General features: G+C 42.6%; 2 protein-coding genes across 2 annotated transcripts in view; both read right to left on the bottom strand.

Annotated features, from left to right (window-relative positions):
* LOC132992818 (signal-induced proliferation-associated 1-like protein 1) overlaps window positions 1–22,930 on the bottom strand; it is a 35,058-nt gene extending 12,128 nt beyond the window's left edge. The window contains exons 1-7 of the mRNA XM_061062327.1: window positions 22,758–22,930; window positions 4,256–5,951; window positions 4,030–4,160; window positions 1,874–2,062; window positions 1,518–1,692; window positions 434–537; window positions 13–170 (exon numbers count right to left, since the gene is read on the bottom strand). Of these exons, the coding sequence (XP_060918310.1) occupies window positions 13–170; window positions 434–537; window positions 1,518–1,692; window positions 1,874–2,062; window positions 4,030–4,160; window positions 4,256–5,744 (2,246 nt within the window). The 5' untranslated portion in view covers window positions 5,745–5,951; window positions 22,758–22,930. The remainder of the gene's footprint in view (window positions 1–12; window positions 171–433; window positions 538–1,517; window positions 1,693–1,873; window positions 2,063–4,029; window positions 4,161–4,255; window positions 5,952–22,757) is intronic.
* A 1,518-nt stretch (window positions 22,931–24,448) lies between these two features.
* On the bottom strand, window positions 24,449–26,336 carry gpx2 (glutathione peroxidase 2). The gene is made up of 2 exons (XM_061063037.1): window positions 25,639–26,336; window positions 24,449–25,261 (listed from the first exon to the last, which is right to left on the bottom strand). Exons 1-2 carry the CDS (start codon window positions 25,858–25,860, stop codon window positions 24,908–24,910), a joined length of 576 nt encoding a protein of 191 aa, XP_060919020.1. The 5' UTR covers window positions 25,861–26,336; the 3' UTR covers window positions 24,449–24,907.
* Window positions 26,337–26,349: the final 13 nt, after the last annotated feature.

Here is a 26,349-nt window from a genome sequence, read left to right as displayed (position 1 = left end):
TCAAAGACTCACCTGTAGCATGTGTTGTCAGAGCAGGGATCGTGCACCCGAACAATGATGAAGACGTGCTGAAAGTGAGAGCGTATGGTCTTGGGAGTGAAGGGGTGAGAGCCCGGCTCTTGGAACACGATGGTCACTATGTCGTTTCCTATGTGGCGCTTCCTCAGCAGCTAGTTGTTGGAAACAAGACAGTCATTATAAAAGGAGTATTGAGCTTGAATCTTAAGCTTTCATGAAATGATTTTCATGTAATGACAATAAACGCAAGAGGAAACAAGTTTCTGTAAAATGAAATCTGGATAGGATTCAAATCTGATACAACGTAAATCATGCAATCCTCCTCATGATACACCCTTCCTCCAAGGTTTTCTTTTCCAAACAAAGGGCTTTTCTACTAATGGTGTACAACAAAGGCTGTGCTCTCATTCCTTACCTGTTGTTTATTGTTGGGTGTGTAAGGCAGCAGAGTCGACACATGGAACATGATCTCATAGTCCTTGTACGTTGTGTACAGCGAGTGAGTACCTGTGGAATCCGCTGCAGGAGAAAAGCAAAACTATGTTGACACTCATTGTACAATAACTGCCATCAATCTTTGTCACGTGTATTCTGTGGGCTCAATGTTTTCTATTCAAGAGAGGATGCAGTTTCATTGTTGCCCAAACAACTCGACAGTTGAGGATCATCGTCAGATAGAATTTATTGACTGTAAACTGTCAGACTGTCAACCAATAGGTTGTCGTTTGAATTGAGTCCTTTCATTTTTTGTGACAATTGAATTCCCTTTTGGACAAAAAGAGCATAAACCCGACATCAGCAAAAAAAGTATTCAGTATTTTAGTAAAGCCATTAAAAAAAAAAAGTTTTGCACACAGTCTATTATTACTAAATGACTACTGTAGTTGACACCCTAAAGAGAAAAAACCAGAGAGGGGAAAAAGAAAGAACAACTAAGTACAGCAAAAGTGTAACAAGGACAAGTATTGGAGAAAATGAGGTCCGGTTATAATGGATATGGATCAAAAGCAGGACAAAAGTAGGAAAGAACACAGAGAAATGCTTACCATTATTTCATTGCTATAGCTTGTATAGCGCTTTTCTAGTCTTCTTGCTACTCAAAGGGCTTTACACTACAGGTCACCACCCATTCACACACTGATGGCAGATGTTGCTATGTAAAGTGACTATCAGACATACCTAATCTCATTCATACACATTCATATGCTGACTAAGCAGCGGGCAAGTGTCTAGCCGATTAAACCCTGACCTTCCGGTTAAGAGGCGACCGACGGGAATAAAGCCATCTAAAATAAATGTCTACTTGATAGCTGCTTCAACAGCTTGGAATATGACATTTAAAAGAACTCATTCTGTGCAATCTCGTAATCTTGCAATTTCCCCCAGCCTTTTCATTTTTGCTGCCTTTGTGAAGCACTTTGTAACTTTTTTGGTGCGGTATAAATAAATGTTTTTATCATGTTGTTGTGTGTTTTAGGAGTGTGTTTGGGAGTGGTTACTTTTGGTGTCCAGCTGGGCTCTGTACTTGGTGAAGCCTTTGAGGCGAATCTTCTCTCCCAACAGTTGGAGGAACTCTTCCAGGGCGGGACCAGCCATCTCATTGTTATACATCTCCTCCTCTGTGCTCTGACCCGCTCGGCAGTACATCACTCCCACCTTCACCTGAAAACTCAGCTGGGGAACAGGGTAGAGGAAAAACACAAAATATCTTCAACAGTTCATGTCAGGACAGATAACATCAATATTACTCTCAAGACAAAAGTTCTGACTGTAAATATGCAGGTAAAGAATTGAACATATCTGCAAAAAAGTGCTGATTCTGTAAAAAAAAAAAAAAGTTTTTTCTTTTTCCTACCCCCTGTTCATCCAGTTTCATGAGCTGCTCTGTGACTTTTGGTGTGTTGAGTGCCAGTCTGAGGCAGGACAGATCCAGCTCAGGGAGGAGGTACTCCAACACCTCCTTAATGGGCAGCCCTCGGGTGGTGCCATGCTTAGAGGTGGAAGGCACTGCGTCCTCGAGGATAGAGCCCCGCAGAGTTGTCAGCTGATTGTAAAGAAGATTACAGAGAGGAGTGTGAGAAGGCAAAGAATGTGTCTCAGGAATCCTTGCTGTGCTTCTGACTTTTTCTTGTGAGATCGAACACACTGATTGCAAAATCCTGCCTGTCCAGACACAAGTCGCTGTGGTATTTAAAGTCACACCATCGTCTTACTTTACCCTTAAAAAAGCTAAAAGAAAAACAAAAAGAAAAGTCTCACTCAAGGCTTACAGTCTATGCTTTGAATACATAAAAAGTTGAACTGAGGAAGAAGAAGTGGGAGGGCTTGTCTAAGTATTCTGTGTACACAAAGTCTGTATTGTGCCTCGCTCGGGGAGTGAGTGACTATCATAAGCATCTGGAACAGGCTTAGACTCTCTCTCCTGCAAGTTTGAGGCTGTGCAGGGACTGTGTTGACAATGAGCCTGTGTTACCCATGTTTGGAAGACAGTAGAGGGAGCGAGTGTCCTTAAGCACTTTGGTCTTAAGTGAGTTTAATCACATGCACCTGTCCTTCTCCAGTCCACAACAAACATCCCCACGCCGGTTACCCTCTGTCTGGGAATGTGCGTCAATGAAATAAAGCCCATAACCCAAAATTGAAAATCCCAAACCAAACACAGAGGACTGGGGGCCAACATTGCAACTAAATATGACAGTCTATTTTTACTGAGACACAGAGGCAAAGCTCTCCACACAGTGGTTTGAGGTTGCTGGGCACTGACAGGCCTTGGAGGCTGGAAGATGAGAGCACTTTCTGAAGTCTCTTCACACACTGCTAATATCTGCAGACAGCTGAATAGCCTCAGGGATTTATGCATAATAACAAACAAGGACCAAGAGTGGATCTACCTTGAGCTGCTCCTCATAGTATGTAGCAGGAAAAGTAGTAAATTAACTATAAAGTTTATCTTGGGACTTTGTGTGTGAGTAGCTCCCAATAACAGAGGATAAACCAGAATCTCCCCTCTGTGATTTATAAAGTATACAAAATAATAATAAAGACCTTCTATGCCGATAAAAAAGATTCAAGATCCAAACTAGCAGGTCTTACTGTTTGGTGATATTATTGGTGCATAACTTTGTGCAAATGAGGAAAAAGATCCAAAAAAACGGTTGAATAGATCCACAAATGTGTGAAAAGACTTGCAAATACTCACACAGATCAGTAAATATGTAGACCACTTTGTCAATTATTGCAGATTTTTCTTAAGGCTGAAAAGTGTTTTTGCTTGAAGAGCCGAAATTACACTTAAGTAATCAGTTACGACTCAGCTGGGCCTCTTAAAGGGAGTGTTTGTTTATTATTTTAAGAAGAGCTGTATGAGGTCAATAATAAGTTAACTTCACACCAATGTCGGTGTAAACGCACGCTTCATTCAGAAAAAAATTCTAAATATAGTGTGATGCTTGTCATTAAGTATCCCATCAAGCTTTGCACATTGAACCAGGATGGCAGCTTCACTTTTTTTTACAGCTTTTCTCCCTTATTGTGTCATTATCTTGCATTTAGAGTAAACAGTGATAAACTATTTAATCTAAAACTTTTTCCCGGAGTTGGTTTGACCGAAATTACTCAGGCTAACATGAGTTAGCCCCTGTAAGCCTGTGATCCTGAGCTCAGTGCAATCAAACCCTTGCGGCACACATTTGTGGATCTGAATGCAAATCTGTGTCACATTTATTTTCGCATTTTTTGACTTATTAAACATTCATGGATCTATTAATGCATTTAAAATTGATTGTGCAACAATAATATCTCCATTTAACTGTCTATAAAACAACACATTTTCTCATAGTCAACCAGATTAACTTAGCTCTGTTACTTTCCCCAATTTATGAGTAAAACAGTAATGATGGTGTTCGTGTTAAAAGCTGTGGGCAGATTTCCTTCACAGTAGGAAGCATTAACGTGATGTGGTGCTGAGGGTTGAGGTTGGGGTGAATGAATGAAATCGTTTCTATGGCTGACCTCGCTGGTTCTGAAGATGAGGCGGTAGTTATACTGCTGGCCATGCTCCTTCTCCTCCTCCAGCTTCTCCCTGCGCAAACTCACAGCCACCGGACCCAGCGCCTCATCTATCCCAAAGTAGTTCCAGTGTTCTAAGGAGGAGCAAACAGACAGAGAAGGGATCACATTAAAGTTCCTGCTTTAATAAATGTACATTATATTTGAGAATGAGTTTAATAAATCTCACCCCTAAGATAGAAGAACTTCCTGTAGTAGTAGGCTCCCAGGTCCACGTGCTCAACAATGTACTGTTTGCCCTTCTCACTCAGCGTGCTGGGCCCTTCCTTTGGCCCCTCCAACACTGCTACTCCAGCATTGGTGCAGTGTGTGCTCACAGATGTTTCGTACAAGTTACTTTCCCCACTCAGGGTCCCTGAGCAACCGTTACCTGCTCCGCCACCCAAAAGCCCATTATAACCTCCTCCACCTGCTCCCAACCTGAGCCTGCCAATCCCATCATCTCCAATCTCATTGCGGAAGCAGGGGCAGCTTAGCAGCATCTCATTGCTCTGTTCATCTCCTGCGTCCAAACCGGGACTGTCCCTGGAACTGAGCTCCTCCTGGCTGCCACTCGGGGAGCTGTAAGGCAGGCTATGCGTGGATGACAAGGTGGAGGTAGCCGAGGCTACAGCTGCGGCAGATGCCCCTGTGGTGATGTTTTTCCTCTTGCCGGCCGTCTGTCTCAGCTGAGTAACTTCATTGAGGTCAAACAGCATGCTTTGAGCATCGTAGTGGGCAAAGCCTTTCTGGCACACCCAGGGTTTAAGAGGGGGGCCCATGTCCTCTGTCCGGCTGTCCTCTATGTCAGACCCCGCCCTAGGGGAGTCTAACTCACCACGCACATTACGAAGTTTACGGAATATAGACTCACCCCCAGTCTCAGATTTGGTCCGTCTCTTTGGGGGTTTATCTCTGTCCTTAGCTTTGGGAGGCTGGCCATCCACAATGTCTTCCTGAAGATCAAGGACAGCCTGAGTTGGCCCGATATTCAGCATGTCCTCCAGTTTGGCTGGAGCAGGGCTACGCTGGTCAACTTTGTCCCCTTGATAGCCCTTAAGCATTTCAAAGAAGCTCTCTCCAGATGCTCCATGCTGATCAATGGAGGAGGTGCTACCGTACTCACGATGAAGAGGAGACCATTTGGCTCCTGTAGGTGAAGCCCAGTCCTCTCCACTGTCTCCACTGGCCTCCATTTCACTGATGGTCATGTCACTGTTGCTGCGCTGACGGATGCGTCTCTGTCGTGGGTTTCGATGTACTGGACCTCGGTAGTCTGGTGCTAGATAACGGGTGTCCAGGCTGTAGTTGTTAGCCTGGGTCTGGGTTCGATTCCTCAGAGTATTATGGATGTTACGCAGCATTGATGAGTCCTGAGGGCTCATCATAGAGCCTAACTTCATGTGACTTTTTCCAGCAGAGGGCACACCAGAGTTCTCAGCCTCCATAGTTGATTGCCACACAGCTCCTGAAAAGTCTTTCCTCGGGGGCCAGTCAGCCACCCGAGCACGTACACCCATTTTAGGCACTCCTGTAGTCACAGTGGAATGAATATTGTCTGTGCGTGTTGGCAAAACCCCTCCATTTGCCATACGGAGGTGGCGGGTGTAAAACTCATCGGTGGCGGGGATAGTTCCCCCAACAGGGCGTTCCATAGGTGGGTGCTTCAGGCTGGTCATGACACCACTGCCAAAGGCTAAAGGTCACTTAGCAAGGAGACATGGCTGCCTCTGGGAGGAGAGGCTGCTCCCTGGCTTCATGAGCAGGTTGATTGTTTGGATCAACAAGCAAAGACGCAAAAAAAGGAAAAGACAGCAGATGCCTTCAGCACGCAAGCTTCTTCCTCAACTGTGTCGACGCTGGCACTTGGCTTTTTTCATACAATCCTGAAACAGAAAAGGAAAAAAATGGTTAGTACATTTAAAGCCGATAATTACTAACAAATGTATACTAAAGACCTTATATCGGAAATAATTCAAACTGTGTTGGGTAGAAGATCTTCAATGAATAAGCTGCTGAAATATTGGCAAAACGGATGGCTGTACACTCAATCGACTATGAACAGAGCCTTGTTACACTCTCCCTGTCATGACAAAAAGACCAATAGTAATCACAATCTCACCTTTAAAAGCAACATCATGTGAGAATCTGTATTAGACTTGGCACACCTAAAGTTTTTAGACCACAACTCACTCTTATGCCAACAAGTACAACAAACCAACATGAGTAGAACCCATCGTGTTGCAATCTTGTCCCACCTCCTGCCCTGTCATCTTTCTCTCTTTATTGTCAACTAAGACTCCTTGCCTCTCCCATGTCTGGGCTGTGAATATACCTTATATAGGAGGTGATAGCCTTCAGGGCTTTCTGCCGGAGATCTATGTCATTCCGTTACATGGTGCAAGACCAGGCATTTGGGCATCGAGTGTAAATAAATGAGTAAAAATTATTTCCAATACAAATGATTTGATGCCGTCATTACAAGATGAAAAGTTACATAAAGTTGCTCAAAGGTAAGAATGCATGTCATCTCTTTATGAATGCTATGAAAATAGTTCAGGACTTGAAAACCACAAACCTGCCTGCTTTTTATCTACTGTTGGCCTTTTTTGAGCAAATGAAAAGTCCCTGACATTTCTGCAGTTTCAGATAAGGGGGCCTAGTTATGTTTTTTTTACCTTTATTTTACCAAGAAGTCCCATTGAGATCTCTTTTCAAAGAGAGAGCACTGAGGAGGAAACATGAAAGCTCAGCCAAATGCAAATGAGTTCAACAATGTGTGTCGTTTATTTCCTTGGAACTCTGAACAAAATGATGCCTTTGCCATTAGTATCATCAGCATATGTACATTAAGAAAAGGGTACGGACAGAGCTTTAAGTTGACAAATTAATCAAATCTATTTAGCACTGATGGCTACTGTTATGCTAAGTTTACATATAAGGAAGAGAAAAATCATCTGGATTTATGAAAATGGAATCTCGGCTAACATTCCTCGATACCTCCCCATGTCATTGTTGGATTCTGACTTTTATAATGGTTCTTTGTGTGTGTCTTAGCGGCCTACATTAGTGAATTGTTATGCAGAGTTGCAGTTTTCTCAAACCAATATCCCAAGCTGCACATCAAAAAGCAAAGAGGCCCTTTGAAAGTCATCTGAGAAGTGAGTGATGATCCTCTGCCTGACAAATCGAGCCAATTTGGCAGTGAGACACTGGGGGAGATTAAGGCTCGGCTCTCCGTCAGCTCTGCCTGGCTGTGGCTGTGATCACATTAGCCACTAGCAATCAGAGCACTGTGACGGGCCTCCAGCACAACCACCTTCACACTGCATCCCAGCATCAGGACAAAGTCTGGGCTAACAATGACACATACATTTACTTAGAAAAAGAAGACAATCGCCTTTACTTTGACTAATAAAAATACAAGTGTGGATGATTATAAGTCAAGAAATGGCAAAGGATGCAGAATAATATGCGATCAAAAGCATTACCACAGAGCTAAAGTCAAGTGAGAGTCGGCTCCAATGTTCTCTAGTTAATAATAATTTACTAATGTTCATAGTAGAAGAGTAAAAGAGTCAAATCTAAAGGCTCTACAGATGAATCAGTTCTCAGACTGCCAATGCAAAGGATCCATGGCCAGCCTTCAAAACATACGAGGTTTGATGTTTGCTTACAGCAAACCTCTAAAGCTTTGCTTATAGACAGCATCTGCTAGACCAACATCAAACAAACAGATGCAGCTCCTAAAGTTAGACTGACAGGTACTGTTCAAGTTCAACAGTGCACCAGGACTCTGTGTTTTGTTTTATTTGTTTGACTAAGTTGTGCTTATATTTTTAAAGTTTGCAAACACAAAATATAGGAATAACTAGGGTTCTTAAACTAGAAATGCTTAATAGATGGTCAAACAGTAGATACAAAAGTAACATGGCTACATGATATACAAATCTAAAAAGATATTTAACTAATGAGAAAGTAAATATCAGCACTCTATCTTTGATCTGGTACGTAAGAAAGTTTCCCAACCAGACACTCTTCTCATGACTGGGTATTTGTGTAGAACAGATAAAAAAATCTCATCAATTAAAAAAAATCATTCATGTCCTACTAACACCCTTATTTCCCTGACATCAATAAGAGCGAAAATCGTCAGGGAATGTAAGTTAAACTGTGGGTCCAGTCCCAGAGGGTCGGGCCTCATTCCCTCACGCTACTGAGTGTCCACAGGGACACACAAGAGAATAGAAGCAACACACACACACAACACAAAAAACACACATTCATGTCCTAGAAACAGGGCCTTTAATCTCCGCGCTGATGGACACACAAAAAGTCAACTGGCTTTTTAGCAGAGAGAGAGGGAGAGAGAGGGGGCCTGGGTTAGGGTTTGGGATTGAACTAAGCAAAAATAAGAGTCACACAAAATTATTACGTTACTCCAGCCTTTATAGCGCTTCTCTTTTCATTGCCTGCAGAATTAAACTGAGAAATTCTTCACAAGTCTGTAGGTCATGTCCTTACAGCTTGAGCCTGTTTTCTAAATGAGGTTAACTTCTTGTAATTGAGACTCTGACCCCCACCAGATGCTCCATCAGCCCCTAAAAGAGAGAAGCGAAGTGATTGTACTTATGTAACACAGGACGACTGACATCATGACACACCTGTGAGGTGCTACAAATAGTTGTTCATGTTGTAAAAACGAGTCTAGACACAGAAGACTTCACTCCGATGGAGTAACATGCCTGTATGACAACTCAGCCTGCATGAACCATACACACACATAAGCCCACATTACATGGAATACAAATTGGAAGCCAGACAGCAGCCAGTCAGCAGATGAGATGAATACTGTAGGGTGATGAATCAAAAACATGAAGCCAGAGTCTGAGACTTTTTAAATCTGACTCACAAATACCAGAGGAATCAGAAGAACAAGTCCTGAGTCATCATAGAGCCACAGAGACGTTCTCAAAGTCGGGTCTCCTGATGGGGACTCATTGGGGCTGAGCTTGCTCGGCTTGCTGGTGTCCTGGAGATAAAGGACAACACATTGAAGTTGAAAGGCTCCTCGTCCTGAGACTCCAAACAGAGAGGTAATGAAGTTTCCCAATGAACTGGGCAAGTGTCTCCAAAGCGGAGACAAAAGAGCCCGAGGTTTGCCCTACAAGCTTGTAATTACTCCATGCTTCAATGGGGATAAGGAGCTGTTTGGCCAACACCATTGGCTTTCAAACAGGCACCCTACCATTTAGGCCACTGGCTCTCCCTGTCTCTTAATCTTTCCCTGCTCTAAAGGAGGCTGAGCTGTTGGGCAGCAGGCACAAAGGTCCCTCTGTCCTGGCTTGGGCAGCACTGGGGCCTCATTCCAACATAGTGAAGTCTTTGAAAATTTGCCTGGCACAGGAACCTCACAACAAGTGTGTATATGAGGCCTGCCAGAAAAACAAAATAAATTGGATGCAAGGGGAACCAAAGAGTTAAGAGATGAAGCAAACACTGAACCAGAATTTGGAAACAAGTGACACACAAACATGAAAGAGGTGGAAGGATAAATCTGCAATGAGCGAAGGATTGCAGGAAATCAGCAGGAGGTTTAGGAACAAAAACAAGATAGTTATCCGTGGTGAGCATGAGGGTGCTTCATCTCTTTAAAACCCTCAGTAAATATGAACACAGGAGTGTCATTTTAAAAGACTCCTATTATGGGTTAACCTGTCATACTGATGCTCATACATTGCTGCACCTGAAGATCAAAAGTTCAGATATTAGACAGAAAGAATTGCCAGTGACTTCTTGACTGTTGATTCAAATTATTGACTTAAAGGGAGCAGCCTTCGGTTAAATCTGTTCTAAGACATGGACTAATAGATTAAGAGAATGAAGGCTCTATTACTTTCTGTTGTCATAGAGTTTGTCAGTAAGTCATAACTGAATAAACAACATAACCTATAACTATTATTCTGAAACAGTCAAATATCCCTTTAGTTGAGAAAATAGCTTACAGTCTGAATCACTGCAAAGTCTGGTTTACTTGCAGATAACAGCTTCCCATTTAAGGTTGTGTCAAGGGCATTTGAGATACTTGTTGTGGTATTGGACAACTAAAACCCACTCACTGGTGAAATAATTATTAACTGACTGACTGAGATGATTTTTAGAAAAAACATGAAGAACAAGTACACGTCTGTATAAATAACAATGAAAGCAATGTATCCAGACTTCACAACCTCAATCTCTTCCACAGAGAGAAAGCTTTCCCAAAAATTAACCAGTCTAGTAGGAAAAACAATCTGCAGTTACAATATTTCCTTTGACTCCTACACAACATCATCCTGAGGAGTGTGGGGTTAACTGAGGTCTCTACACATCCACAGAGGAGCAGCCTTCCACAGCAGCCTGTAGGCACAACACATGCACAGGAAGCAAGAAAGCATCTCGACCACTCCCCTGTCTCCATCTGTGCTGCTCTTTTTTTTATATTAACTCTCCTTCTGTGTGTTTGTCCTCTCGCGTGTGCATCTGGCAGAGAACCAGGCACTAACCTGCCTGTCTGATTGAGCAAACCTGAGAAGCTGACACTTCCGGAGGAAAACAGACAGGCCTGCTGGCAGACAAACGATACTCGCGTCACCCAACCGCGAGGCAAGATCCTGGAATTCCACCAATTTCAGCGCAGGATGTGGTGAGCGTGTGTGTGAGGTGGGGGAGAGAAGTAAGGCATGTTCAGGCAAACTCTGCAAGTGTAGAGCAACACTGACTGTCCAAGTGATAGCCTGTTAAAACACTTTACAGCCTGCAAAGATTTAAAAACAACAGAACTGTCCTCTATCAAGCTTGAATCTATACAATAAAAGCCCTACTTGAAGATAGATAAAATCAAAACATGAACCGACAAATTGTTCAACTGTGCAGACATGCAAACACCTCATGTAGTTGGAGCACTTCAAAACCAGTGGCGGTGTATCGACACTCATCATCATCACCATTGTTCTGTGATGTGGTGCTGCTCTGCACTAACGCTGGGCCCCACGCTATCACTGCAGCACAGTTCACTAAGTAAATGGGCAGAGCTAACTACTGGCAGAGTGAATTTCCCTCAAAGAAGACAGTTCTGGAGGAGCGCCAGGATATATTCTCTTCCATTATCTCCTGCAGGGTGTCCTCGATTCTTCCTCCTTTCTTATCCAGAAAATGCTCCAGCAGGGATTTACACTTTACATGGGAGAGACGGCGGGATAAATACACACTTGAAGCACTTGACATAGTTTAAAGTTAGCCATGCCTATTTCCAATGTCATTATCTGGGTTGGTGAGGGGTTTTCACAATGACAGCCTTTGTCAAACTCCTTCAGGGCAATTTACCTTTAAAAAAAAAAAACTAATTACACTGCTTACAGCTTAGGTGGTCTGCTTTGTCCGGAGTAAAGAAGGGTAACTACTCAGACTCTAATCTATTAGCTGCCCCTTCAAAATAAAAGATGGGGAAAGTCTACAGTCTTATACCAGCCGTCTAGTCAACGTATGTAGCTCCATCAGCAGAAGTCTGAACAGAACTTTTACTGCTCCATAAATGCATTAATCTACAGAGGCTGAGCAAGAGTTGGTTTCGTGTCCCATATTTCACGGGAGGCTATATAGATGACTTGTCTTTATTGAAAAAGCTTGGATTTAAGCTTGTCAGCTTTTAAAAGTGGTGCGTTATAAAGACCAATGGGGAGGAAGAGTGTGTCGCTGCCTGAAGAGGAATGTAAAAAATTATAATGAGGCGGCTGCCTGGCTCCTGAACTGCAGCCGTCGGGATATGAGGCTTAAAAGTTGAAGTCTGCTTTGGGCTGCACTTTCCCTCTCCCTGCACCCTCTCCACCCGCTGTCTCCAACCCGAGGACTCCATTAGAGAACGGTAGGCTCCTGATGCACATGGACAGGTACACGCAGAGACAAAAGCTCTCATACACACACACATGCATGACAAAGAACAGAACAGACATCGTCAGTTGATTTAAGAATAAACTCTGGAAACTCATGGGACAAAATCTATTTTGGTAAAAGACGAACCAAACTTTTTGTTTCTGCAAACATCAACCACAGCACTTTTGTGTTCCCCATAAGCCCAAAGAAATACTATTTGTAAAAAACCTGTCCCAAACCAAAGTCACCTTCTTTTGGAAAACAAATTCAGGTTATCAGCGTTGTCCAGTAAAAAAGGACCTGTGCTATTTGTCTCCTTAATCTATTCTTAATAAAAATGGAACATTGCATGAAAAGTGGACTCAAACAAACATTGCAGTCTTGCTTATGTACAGTATTTTATAACTAACATTCAATCACAACTACAGTATGTCAGAGGCTCTGCAGCAGTCCTTCCTACTTGGTTGGGTGCCAAATTGCTAGGTGCTAAAGGGATTCTTTTGGCCTTGAAGTCAGTACTGGTAATGTTTTTCTCAATCCTTTTAAGAAGGTGATGAAGGTGTATTCAGTAAATGTGTATGTTCAGTATATCTTCTGTCATATCTATCTTCTATTTCAGCAACAACTACTTTATTTCATATGTGATTGTTGGTGAAGGATCATTTCACTGCCAAAGCAGTCTCACGTTCACAATCAAAGGCTAAATAACCGATATATAGTTTTTGTAGAACCATAAAGCTGAGAGTAGTTAACTTTAGCACTAGTGCTGGTGCCAAGAGCTGGTGATACAGTGCAAAGTGCAAACTCTCAACTGTCACTCAGACTCTCACTGCATGTTCTTCATATACACTCATTTAAATCAACCGGCAATTATCTCTGGTAATGTATTACTCCAACCCTGGTTTGCTACTTTGTGACTGAAACAGGGAAGTCAGTGTCCTCAGCTGCCTAGAGTTTCAACACCAAAGAAATGTGCTTAAAAATGTGATACAAATATTCCACTTCAATCCTGACCCCACATAGCAAGCACACCATCATTTTCATTTCCACACAGGCACACTGCCAAACTACATACCTGCTTCACTATTTCCTCTAGATGACGATGTTTTGTGATTTATATGAGAGCATTTTGTTTGCTGGGACTTCAGTTGGGAGAAAACCTTGGATTTTCGAATACTGAGCCCTCACAATCCTGAAGTCTCTTTCACCTCCTGTTTCTAATGACAACTCCTAAAGGCCTTAAGGAGTCTCCCCCCCCCCTTGGGTGTCATGTATTTAGCATTACAATCTGAAGGTTTATTGCTTATAATTGTGTTATTAAGTTGGAGGACTTCCACTTACATTCTAGTAAAAATGCAGGCATTATTTTGGGTTGACACGTTTTTGCCTTGCTGAACTCAGCAAGCAAGCTGCTTAGATTAACCCCACTGCAATGGGTGCATTTCCCAGCAGTGTGCCTTGTTCAACAGGGAAGTGTGGGCAGGGGCAGAGAGGTGTTTATTGGGGCATAGTATCCTTAACTCGCCGAAAAAGGTAAATATGCTCATCTAAGTATCTGAAAAGCAGATGTGTTACAGGAGAAATATTCCCAGCCCAGCATGGGGTTGGCAAGCACCAGTGTCTGGGTGTGCATGTTTGTGTTTTAGTTTGTTTGTGTATTTGCATGGAGCACTTTCCATCAGTTGAGGATTAAAATAGAAGGGATGCGAGAGTAGCAGCGGCATAATTAACAGTGTTGATGCAAGGGGGAGGGCTGAGTGAATAGTTTGTGTTTGCCATCTATAATTCAGCCTCTCCACGTGCCAGGAGCCGGGGGATGGGGCTGAGCCAAGGGGGGGGGGATACTTCCAAACCTGCTATTACTTCATTGTGGGATCACAGACACCCACTAGCAAAACAAATCAGAGTTAGCCGACAGCGCTGCTCACGCATCTTATGTATGAAGCATGTTCAAATTTACTTTGACTGCTCCAATGGATTGATGACACATCTCTGTAGCAGCAGAAGAGTTGTTGAGCTGTGGGAAAGTTTTTAAAACAGATCAACAGAGTGGTCATGCGACATCAATCAAAAAGTCAAGTAGATCAGCGTATTTGATTGTGCAAAAGGCTGGTGCTTTAGTGTGTAGCGTGCACCACTGGCCGCTACAGGGTGGGGGCATCCAGTGGTCACACACTCTGCATGCCAGAGAGCCACGCTATGTGCATGAGTGCTCCCATCACTGAGGATTGGTCACTTGCCCAGTGTAAGTCCAAGCTGGGCCCGGGCCAATACAGCCATTTATTCCTGTGGCCCGTGGCTACTTACAGTGGAAATAAAACGCTGACAGTCGATAATATTCCTGAAAATCCTCATGCTTATAGACAAAGCATGCATGACACATAAATACATCTTTACTGGAGTACTAATCACGTGGACGCACTGTTCCTGCTGGAAACAAACATATTGATTGCTTAACATTAGTCCTATTATTGAGAGCTTAGAGTTAGCAGACGATAAAGTTGGTCAAGGGGAAAAGGGTAGTATAGCCTTTAGGGGCCACTAGTTGGAATTATGGTTTATCCTTGTCTATTTGATACCTTTAATAAAGATATGTTGTTTTTGGATAGGCCTGCATTATATGAGTTGAATGTTCAGAAACATTTCCATGTTAATTATTTTTAACATGACATGTAAACAATACAAAAGTATGCATATTAGCTACAGTGCAATAGTTCCTTTGTACTGAATACTGAAACTGTGTTTGTAACACGCCTCTCCTGAATTCAATTAATTCATGCCAAGGTGCAAACTGACCTCGCAGTACCCACCAAAGGTTCCAAAATAGTCTGAGAGTTACTGATGGCTAGCTGATGCTTCATCTGATTAGCCAAACAGAGTTAATGAAGCACATTTATCTAAAGCTCAACCTGATATGTCACATGTCCGCTTGCTAATCGGGAATGTACTTTGTGTCACTAAAATGTGTTTCTATTCATTTCATACAACTGTGCAAGTTTGTTTAAGAACCAACCAAAGACATGACGATTTATATTACTACCGTGTGTTTGGTGCGCAAGGCCCAAGGAAGAACCCAGTCCTGACTCCTGAACAAGCAGTGCCAGATTCAAGAAATTATTGCCGGACATATAGTGTCCTTTGCAGATCTGCATGTCACAGAAGATCGGACTGTTGGCCTGAGGTGTGCCTTCTTCTTTACCACACTTTTCATCCATAAAGTGTGAGCATGCTAATCCTGAAAGTTTCATTTAAAAATATTTATTGCTGCAAAATAAAACTACAAAATATGAATGATACTGGTTTTAAGGGCACGCTCAAATATTGTAGTGTGGGTATGGAGCAAGGCAGGGCACGGGTGACAGCAGTTAGATCTTCGTGTACAACTGCGAGTGAGCAGCAAGGTCAGTCGACAGCAATCTGACAGATTCTCACAGCGGAGGTGTCAATGTGACAGATGTCTGTGATGTTTGGAAGTCATCCACCGCCCCGTCCCTCACATCCTCTGACTCATTACACAGGTAGCACACAAGCCAAATCACGGCAGACAACCAAGGAAGAATCTTGATAAGACCACTCTCGGCACTTTCAAGTAAATCACATTTTTAGTAATCACAAACATTGAAATAATTCACAAACAGTGAAATAGTGTTCCCATGCAGAGACTTTTTGTGCCCGTGAATCAGCAACACTGTATCTGTTGCTAATACAAAGACAATAACTGACAGCTCAGATCAGATAACACCTTGGCAGGAAAAAAAGAATGAAAACACTGATAGCTACAAATAAATAGAAAGATCTCAGTGCACATCATGAAACCCACAATAAGCACTCATCTTGTTGCTGAATCATTTTAAAGAATGAAATACTTTGGGAATTACATGTTGGTCTGTTCATCATGGTGACGGTGCTGTCTGGACACGTTGTGGAGAGGTTATGGAGGAGAAGCAGCTGATTGGGTTAGGACTCTGCTAAGCAGACATGAGAAACATGAGCTTCACTGCAGCAGCAGCATCATTGACCACAGGGTGTTTAAACCACCCCAGAGGATACCAACAAATCTATCATTAGATGCTCTACATCTCCTTTTGAGTGCATTTTCATTAGTCAATTATCAATCGATCAGCTGCTTAGCTTACAAATACAACTCTGCAGCAATCAGGGGAAAGCAAAACACATCTTTTGATTGCTCAGATGAATAGCCATAATGCGATGTGTTACAACTGTACAAGGATTCCCCACAGACAAACGTCAGACAGAGGAGCACAGTAGCGCTGCTAGAAACAATTAAATCCTTAGCTGAGAGAGCAGCAGTCAAAGGTAAACACAGTGAGTCATCCTGAAAGGCTAAAGTCAAGGTGAAAGCTTGATTAATATCCCCTTACATTGGCCAAATAGCTGCTGTGCTGCCACCAGACATTAATCGTCTTCCTAGTGCAGAGGACATTCTGTACAATTTAGTAATGAACCCTTTTTAGTTTGCAAGGATAGAGGAAGGAAAGCAATAATAGGATCCTGCCAGGTAAGCAAATTAAAAAGGTAACAGCATTTGCTGCAGTGCTGGGGACAAGGGGGAAAGCTTCAGTGAGAGTTGACATAAGGACCAGTGCAGAGAAAAGAGGGGGGGGGGGGGGGGGGGTTACAAAGGCAGGTGCTTGTTATCCTTGCTGAAATCCTCAGGGGGATTCTCTGCCATGTCTCTGGAGAAGCCAGGCTGACTGTGCTGTCCCTTACAGCTCAGAGGACAGCCTAATTCCAAGTAAGGACTCAGTGGAAAGCTCAGGCGTGCCACAGTGATCAGATATATTTGACAGACATGCCAAGTGGATTCTAAATGTACAGATCTGACTGCAGAGAGTACTGATGAGAACACAAAATCCACTACAACAGAGTGGCAAAATTATGCACTCAACCCGTTTCTCCATCATTGATTTTGGCACATGGCCAGTACATAGCACAGTGCACTTCCAGTCCAATTATAAACAGTCAGGCCGTAGAGTTAATCATTTCATACAGAGTCATTTGGACTGCGATAAGCCAACTAGTATTGCATAACAGGGGTGCCTTGCTAAATCACAGTCTGTGCCAGAAAATCACAGGGCAAACCTGCACAGCGTGCTGCTGTTGCCCTGCACTGCACTGCAATCATTGGGACACTCCAGCCTGCTCTACAACTGATGTTTATGCTGCTGCAGACCGAGATGCATGCAAGCCACTGAAGCCCAAGGTGCAGTATTTTTTAAACCTTTTCTTTTTCAATTAAACACAGCTGATTCTAAAACATATGACGTAAACGGCAAGCATATTAGGATGAGCTTCATTAATCAGACAACATCAGACAGCTGTCTGAGTTATTTTTTTTTTTTTTTTTTCTGGCTTCATGGATACAGAGCGAAGCTGACAGAAATTACAGTAACAGCCCACTCCCCCCAACGTCACCCTTCCTCCCCTAATTATCAGGATGTAGCATCCCCACAAGTCACAGAGGAGGGAAACATGCAAGTTTTGACTGTGAGCCTACCATATACATTTTGTTTCCCTAACATGTGCTGCATATTTTAACACCTGATTTAGATTTCTATGATCTGTTCAAATTGAGGCGTAGTAGAGTCTAGAGTGTGGACATGCAGGCTAGCAAACTGGCAAACTAGGATGCCTGCAGGTGCCGGTTTTTCTTTTTTGGCATCAGCATTCAAGTCAAGTATGACAACCATGTAAACACAGGCAGAGCAACAACAACCCTGTCAACATCTCCAAGGCACCAACAATAATGACAAACTAAACAGCTGAACTAAGCACTAGTTCGAAAGAAATATGATTAAATACTAGAAGATACAGTATTTGTTCAAAATCTCATATCAGTATTCCACTGCAGAGCTAGAGATTCTACCGTTGACCATGGCCAAATCTGACCCGTGCATAAAAAGTAACTCTGTGGCAACAACACATCAGCCACTGTCCTATTCTGCATGCCTTTATATATATATAATTATATATTTTTAATCAATGAGTGTAATGTAATAGTTTAGGAATGCTCTGTTAATGTGCTAAACTGTATAGTCAGTTTAAATTTTGAGCACCAAAAATGTACACATCAAAGTTAGGAGCTTGGTGGCCATTATTGCCAGTGCCTCAAAACATTGGTGTCTATCCCTGGAAATGCATTTAGTCTATGTGTCCATCATGACATTAACACAACAGCTTAAAGTTTCAAATGTGTTTCTCCTGTAACAGTGCTGTAGGCCAAGTATACAGGAACACATCAATGAAATGTACAGGAAACAGGCAGTGAGAGAGGAAAGGCAGGGAAAGCAGTCATGTTTGTTATTAGCTCAGCCCTATCTGCCCCTGGCACCTGGAGCAACATGGAAAAATACCATGTCTTAATTCATCAAACAAAGTACTGTTATTTATTGTATACCACAACTACTACACAATATTAAGTTATTTCTGAGACTGGGGTAATAACACAGAACTCCTGCATGAACAGTCACAGGGAGATGTTTCCTGTACACTCTATCTCTGTCCACCGAAAACTTCTATTTGTTAAAAAGAAAACATCTGAATCTATCAAAAGAAACCTTGAGCTCACAGTGGACTCATTCTTCCCTCTCAGCTTTCAGGAAGAGGCAGGATGGATTCCCTGGTCCCTTAGCAAAGGATGTGGAATTTAGGAGCAATATAAGGAAGGAATTTTTTGACTTTCAGTACAGGAAACCAAGCGCAATGCAGACTACAGCAAGAATGCTTTCACTATTCTAAAGAATGTGCAGGAGAAAACCCCACACAGTGTTGTGTTTTGCCAAACATTCATTTTTTCTCTACACATCATAGTAAGACAAAAAGCTCCTGAAAGTAACAAAAACAGTTGTAAGCATGAGCAGGAATGAGGACCAGCTGAACAGACCTGTCTATGCATCGATATCTGTTTTGAGCTCAGCCATGACCAAGCCCTCACACATTCCTGCCTGCCTCTCAGATTTCTGTCCACAGGAGGGACAACAGCATAAACCTCAGTGCTTTTTTTCTTCTTCTTGGATGTGGAATTAGTTTCCACCCCTGCCCACATAAGCTCGGCATGGGGCACGGGGCCTGTAGCTCCACTTGGTGTTTTGATTCTTCCCCGAGCAGAGAGTTCTGTAATCCGCTCCAGGGAGAGAACGCAGGCCAAACAGAGAGACAGTGTAGCAACTGGCAGACATGTCGAGACAATACAGAGCACGTCATGAGTGTGTGGCAGTGGAGAGATAGCCGGCAGCAACACATCATCAGCACAATCCCAGATTTCATTGTGGAAAGTTTTTTTTTATTTTTACTGAAGTGGTTGTTAGTCAAAGTGTTTTCATTTTTTCCTCATCATCGCAGAACCTCTGCGCTGTGTCCCTACTTTTGTATTGGCTTGTATGAGGTTGGGTCAGAGCAGAAAGGGGGAATTTCAGAGTGTCTGATCTCTACATGACTGTGGGTTTTGGTTAAGAGTTCAAAAGTTGGCTGCAGGATGACAGGACCCAATCATAGAGATGTTGTTTAAGTTCTTGAGCATGTGTGACCTCTGAAATGAGACCCAACTGTCAATCAGGTTATTCCAGATTAGAATAAATAGCCACACTTTTACCCTCCAACTTTAACTTCCTCAGTGTCTGTAAACTCAACAGAATCTCTCAGAAGATAATTACAGGGTCATAACGCCAAGGTCAAAATTCCCCAAACTTTGTGGCAGGTGGGGTGAAGAAGAGGGGGATTTTCCTTTTGTCTGCAGGCATTTACTCTGTGGCACTGCTCTGTAAAGGATTACATCACCACCATTGTAGCTTCCGAGCCCTCTGCCTTCGTCCATAGCCTGGTATAAAGCGGCCCGTCCGATCCACACAAAGAAAGAGCATTCCAACAGTTTAGCAAGCAGGAAACGTAGAGCAGTATTCACACCTCATTACAGTCAAACTCATCGACCCCGTCAGTGAGCGGCGAAAAAGACAGTCGCATGGAAAAAAGACACTGGAGGGCAAATTATCATCAAGTCATTTGACTTCTGACTATGAGCTGACTAATACTGGACAGACACACACTCATTTTAAACCTGACAGAGCTTCCTTTTTTTATTGTGTCAAACCTCATAAACATATGACTCACTTTGCGTCTGTAGTACAACTAACGGGCATGGAGAAATTGGCCTCGTATCCAACATTGGGCATGATGGTCGCTCCAGATCACCCAGGGACATATCTGAAGGTCTGTTTAGTTTGTCCTCTAGTCCGTCATCAGGGACAAGAAGTTGTGTGTGAAAGGGGTGTGTGCTCGACAGCCAGTAAGGTATAGCTGTAAATGTCTAAAAAGAGCGATCAATAGCTAGGATGGAAGAGCATGTCAAAAATCATGAAACTTTGTCATGGTCAGAGCAGAGGCGCTGCTTGTCAACAAGCAAGGCAGGCAGCAGCTTGGGGCTCCAGGTCACTTAGGGGCACCTGAGGGCTGAAAAAAAACCTTAAACCACAGTTGTAGCTCAAAATGTGAAAATTTTGCAACGACAGTAAGAAACCTCCCTAATGGGGCTCCATCTGACAGCACTCAATCTCATTGCCCTGCTTAACAACTCAAGCGAAAACCAAAGTTTGTCAATGAAAATCACTGAAGGAATATGAAGAGGAATTATCTGTCTGGGAATAAAGAAAGAAAGAGGAAGTGCGCCAGGACACTGGTAAATATAAAAGTGATTAGAGGGGCCCCCCAATTAACTTTAGCCTAGGGCCCCAACAGACAGACAACAGAAGTAGCACTCGAAACTGCAAAGAGCCTGCCCATAGCCTTCTTTAGACACCAAGGCCATTAAAGAACCAACAATAATAAATATAAATCTCATTTGTCATTAAACATGTAAACAGTTAATTTAGGCATTCAGTGATGGCCACTTAGCATAATTACAGCCGACACATTCCAGAGCGGCAAATTATGAAGCAGTACAATGCTCCTCTTGTTGTCGTCTTTTATCTTTGCTCCAGCTATTCCCTGCGAGCCAGCCCACAAGAAACAATAGAAACATATGCTCAACTTAGCAACAGGAAGCGTCTCTATGTCACTGTGTGGGCACCTTTAAAAGAGTCCACGACGAACGACAGTAAAAACAATTGGCATTGTTCAAAGAGATGATGCAAAGAGGTGGAAATAGAAACACTGTTCTTCAGTAATAAAGCATTGGGGAGGACTGTTAATGGCGATGAGAAACGTGAGAAGCATTTACTCTTTTGGAACAATCATGTTAAAGTTGCATGAAAATGCAGAATAAAAAAACGAATATTTGCACTTCATCTTGCAAACTTACAAGAGTCACAGAGTGGTTTTCCTAGACTATTTTTCTTTTCTGTAACAGTATTTTTGCTGCAGCATACATCACAGACTTGTTGGCCCACTGTGGCAGATTCGAACAGAATGGATGCTTTCCCAGACAGTGATATAAACCTGCTGAATTTGCATCAGATTAATCCAATCAAAGAAAGCAAGATGCATTCCAGTTTGAGTAATAGCAACGATTTAGAGACAAAGCTGAGATTAGACTCACTTGGTAAAAAAAAAATTAAAAATAAATGGCAGTGCGGCTCTCTGATCAGTCATGCCAGGTCAGCTAAGCCTATCAAGAATGCTACAAATCCTTGATCTCTGTCCAAAGCCGAACTCAAAGCTTCCTATTAATTCACCTGACTCATGCCAAGTTATCCAATAAGCACTGCTACAGGAGCAGGTTGCTAGGAGCTAGGGGGGGGGCCTGGTTTGTTACATGATATTATGTAAATATGCCAGTCTAGCACACAATCCTGCATATGTTTGTACTTTGAACAGGTTGGCACAGTTTATGGTTGATCCTAACTATCTAAACAAAACTCTGTTTGCATATTGCCCGTGCTTTGCCAGATCTTCTTTTACCAGAGTGCCATGATTGTTGTTATGAGTAGCCTATTCCTGTACACAGTTTCTGATAGTCGAATAAAATCAGCAAAAAGAGGGTCTGATTGAGGGTGAGGGTGAGGGTTTTAGCTGGCTGAATACCAGGGGTACAATGGATAGACATCTTGTTGCAGAACAATATTTTAAATTGCATATTGATTAGGCTAAACATTCAATAGGCTTGATTTGATCTGCTAAAAGGCGACGAACAAGACCAGGCAATGGACAAATCGTGTAGCTTTCAGGGCTCAGGCAGATGTGGCACGAGGAAATCACCTGTCCGTGATCTCCCCTCCGAGTAGCAGGCAACACCACAGCCTAGTGAAATAAACGGATTTTTTTTTCCCCCTATGGCTTCACAAGGTGACATCTACACATTTGAAGTTACATGTCGTAGGGTTTTGTGCACGATGCCACCTGTGAAACGTCTTCCTAAAGCAGTGCTGGGAACAATGCCCTTGACATATAGCTACAACGACGAAGCGTTTACATACATTTTGACAGCCCCATTGAATGTCGAGTAGAGACATTTTTTCGTCTACCACCAACCCCATTAGTTTAAAAAAAAACAGTGGCACTCACTGCCTGCTGGCTCAACACTGCACCTTCACATAGCACAATGACATGCTTTGTCCACAGACAGCCGACAGATGTTGTGTGAAGACACCTTGTACCACGAACTATTCCCTGCACTGAGATACCACAGCGTTAACGACTCACCTTTTCTACTTTCTGTCTCAAGCTTTTAGGTGTCACACAATACGAAGCGGGTTTTCCTCCTTTTGTTTCAACTCAAGTCTAATAGCTAACTCCGATACACAAACTGCGCAGCGCTTTTTTTTTCTTACCTCCGCGGGAAACGAGTCCGCTCCGTTTCAAACCCGAAAATGCTCCGGTGTCCTCCTCCGAAAGGCAACTTGGAAGTTTGATAGAAAGTTACGTGTTTGCCTCGCTGCGCTATGCAGCTGCAGGAGAGATGAGATCATTCAGGCAGTCTCCCCACTCTTTGCTCACTCTCTCTCCCTCTCTCTCTCTCACTCTGCCCCGGAGTCTCGCGAGAGAAGGGAAAACGTGGGGGAAAGCAAACGTTTCCGTGGCAACAGTGCTCACCTGTAGTGTGTTTACGGCTGTGAGGGCAGACGAAGAGCTCTCACCCTGTGTTGAAAACATGGGTTGTGAATTATGTACGCTAATAGACTCAGCTGAAACCTCTTAAGTTTTCAGTTCTCTTCTCTTTTGAGTATTGTTCAAGTCTGTTCAAATTTGACCACAACTTACTGATTGTCTTTGAAAGCATCATGCCTTTTTTTAAATTTTCTTATTTAGGCTATCTGTATTTTTCTTATTTAGGACAAGCCTACTACACATATAATTTGTTACAGCTAGATATCAAAGACAGATAGTGCAGGTACAAAGAAGTCGTCAAGAAAGATTGCAGAAACAACATGGTGCTATGAAAAACATTCAAATATTAACAAAATATAGCTTATCGTTTAAGGAGGGGGGTAGTTTTTCGCTTCTGACTGCCGTGATGTTTTGAAGACACAAGACACATTTATAGACTTGCTGTATAATACTGAATTTGAATTAAGTTTTAGTAAACACTTGATGACAATTCTGTTTTGCGTTATATTGCATTATTGTATTAAAGTGTGGTTAGTTGAGTTTATTTTATCTTCAATTTGATCAAGAGCCTGCATTATTATAAAGCATTTGATAGAGTAATTCATTACACCAACATAAGGATCTTTGGAGGTAATTTTTCCACAAACTGTGAGTAGAGGAGCAGTGGAGGGGTGGAGGAGAGGTCCCTGAATGTCCTCCTCTTGTATTTGTTGCTTCTTATAAGCAATAATACTTACCTGACTGTCAACCACAGACCAGCAATCCTTTAAGATATATATTAATCAAGTGCCCTTGTGTCGTAACAACACATATCTGTAAATATGAAATGCAAAGAGTGACTCAGGGTTTCTACATGTAGACGTAAGAGAGTCTGGTGGCAGGTTGTTTCAATGTTGTCCCTGCAGCAACCTGCTAAACATACCAGGGCACTGCCTGTGGCTATGACATCATCAGCTGCTGATGTGAATAGGAGCGGATGTGCAGAAAATCCACTGCTTATCTGCAGACCTTGCAAGCGATGCAAACTGTGCATAGGAAATTAAAGCTGGATGAGAGCTCATTAAAAGTTGCCAGCATTCCTGCAATATTTGGCAACTCGTATCAGGGACTCTTACACAGAGATGCAGATAAAATAAACACTAACGGTGAATCAGCAGGCTGGGAGATGTATTATGCAGAGGGGTGCCTTATACGTTATTGAAGTAAGAGTTTAAGTGTGAAATGATACTATGCATCATATTTCCATACCTTTCAAATGTATTTCAAGCCACATTACTATGCTCACACAGACCTGTTCCAGACACAACATACAGTATATATATTTGTCAACCTAGTACAAGAGGCACAAGTCTTTATAGTAGCTCAATATACACGGTTCCATTAAATCACACAGTGAGAGAGAATTGTGGTTTTTAGGGTTTTATTCCAGTGCAAACATTGTGTGAGTCTCTCTCTGTGTGTGTGTGTGTGTGTGTGTGTGTGTGTGTGTGTGTGTGTGTGTGTGTGTGTGTGTGTATGTGTGAGAGGAATGTTAATTTGTTAATGCATGATAGAGGGTACACATGTTTAATCAAGTCAGCAGCGCCATCTGCTGGTCAATGACAGGAACAGAAGGATATTCAAAAGGAAGTAACCTCCTGAAAGTGGTAATTTCTATTAAGTATACCCACGTTTAGACTTTTATATCACAGTAAAATTCCTGTCACATATTTTGAATTCATTCCTCCACTACTCTTAAGCACTTATACAGCATCAGATAATATTCATAGCTTTTAGAATATCACCATCATTTAATAAGGCTTAAAAGTGTGGAGGACAGCATATCAGTTTTGAGCGTGATGGAAGAGAAGTTGTAAAGAGGTATAGGCTATTCTTAGGTCTTGGTTAATCTCAGCAGTCTTTGAATGTCAGGCTCTACGTCAATGGTGGGGAACTTTTTGCTATATCTTTTAAAGGGCTCGCCTTCTGGCCCAATGAGGAACTTCTCAAAGTTCCAGGAGACATCCGTCCTGCTGATGGGACTCCAAACCAGAAACTTTGGGTCCTGCACGAGGGACTTTGGGTCGTCATCAGGATAGGGGAGCTTGTCTTTGAGATAGGCAAACACTGGGTGTGTGTTTGTGCCGTTGACGTCACACTTCTCAAAGACGGTGAAGTTGGGCTGATAGCCGCCGCCGGGACGCACATGCTGCAGGGAATTCAGAATCTCGCCATTGGAGCAGTTCTCCTGCAAAAAACGCAAGTATTCATACACTTTTTTTTATTTCCAGCTCCACGGAAATATTCTCAATAAGGTTCATAGTCCGCTTCTCAATTTCAATATAACAGAAATGACAAAACAGAAACAATATCAGCCTTTATAAAGTGTCAGGCAGATCATTTCAATCCAAGTATAACAGCTCAAATAGACTCTACAGGTTTGCATCAAGTTGCTCGGTGGCAAATACAACGAGACTCATTCTTATCTATAAGCAAAGACTATAAAGGTCCAAGGCCCAACACCCTGTTTTTAAAGTATAATATAATGGATATAATAAGCCAAGTCAAACCAGATATAACAAGCTCTTACCAGATTGTGTGTAGAATTTATGCTGCTTAACTAACCTGATATCCAAACTGGTTACAGGGAAAACCCAGGACCACCAGCCGATGAGGGTACTTGCTTTGCAGCAGGTTGAGCTCGCTGAAGTCCCGGGTGGTGGTGCCTCAGAGCGAGGCCACATTCTCAATCAGGACGACCCGGCCCCTGAACACGTTGAAGTCCACGGAGTCTCCCTCCAGCGTGGTGGCCCTCAAGTCGTAAAAGGTCTTTGCGATGAACGTCATCTCGACTCCTTTGCTGCGACACTTTGGAGGCAGACAGGATCTCAGTGTGTGACTGTATCAGGCAGCTTGGTCATGTGACCCGCTTCAGAAGAAGAAAGCTGCCTTTCAGGGGTGTCAAATGGCCCTGAAAGAAACTGATCTGCGCCTGAAATACAATACTCTTCGCACCTTTCAGAGAGATTGGTAAAACCACAAGTAGGGCGAACATAACTTTCTTTCTATTAAATGGAGGTGTGTTGTCCTATACTTCTTAAACTTTGAGGTGTTTGAACTTTTTTTACTTTTCTGAATTTAAGTGGTTTATTGATGGAATTCTTCTCAAATAAAACTTTAATCCTGAGTATAAATCACATGTATTATAGAATGTATTTGGCTTCAAGGTATCTCTCTATCACACGTATCAGGTTTCTCTAATCAATGAAGATCTAACATAGGATCACCTGTCCTTCACAGCGGGTGATAAAAAATTTAAGAACCAACAGTTTGAAC

This window comes from Labrus mixtus, chromosome 18 (assembly GCF_963584025.1).
Source record: "Labrus mixtus chromosome 18, fLabMix1.1, whole genome shotgun sequence".
NCBI classification, from domain to species: Eukaryota; Metazoa; Chordata; class Actinopteri; order Labriformes; family Labridae; genus Labrus; species Labrus mixtus.
This window is presented reverse-complemented; position numbering and strand designations above follow the sequence as displayed.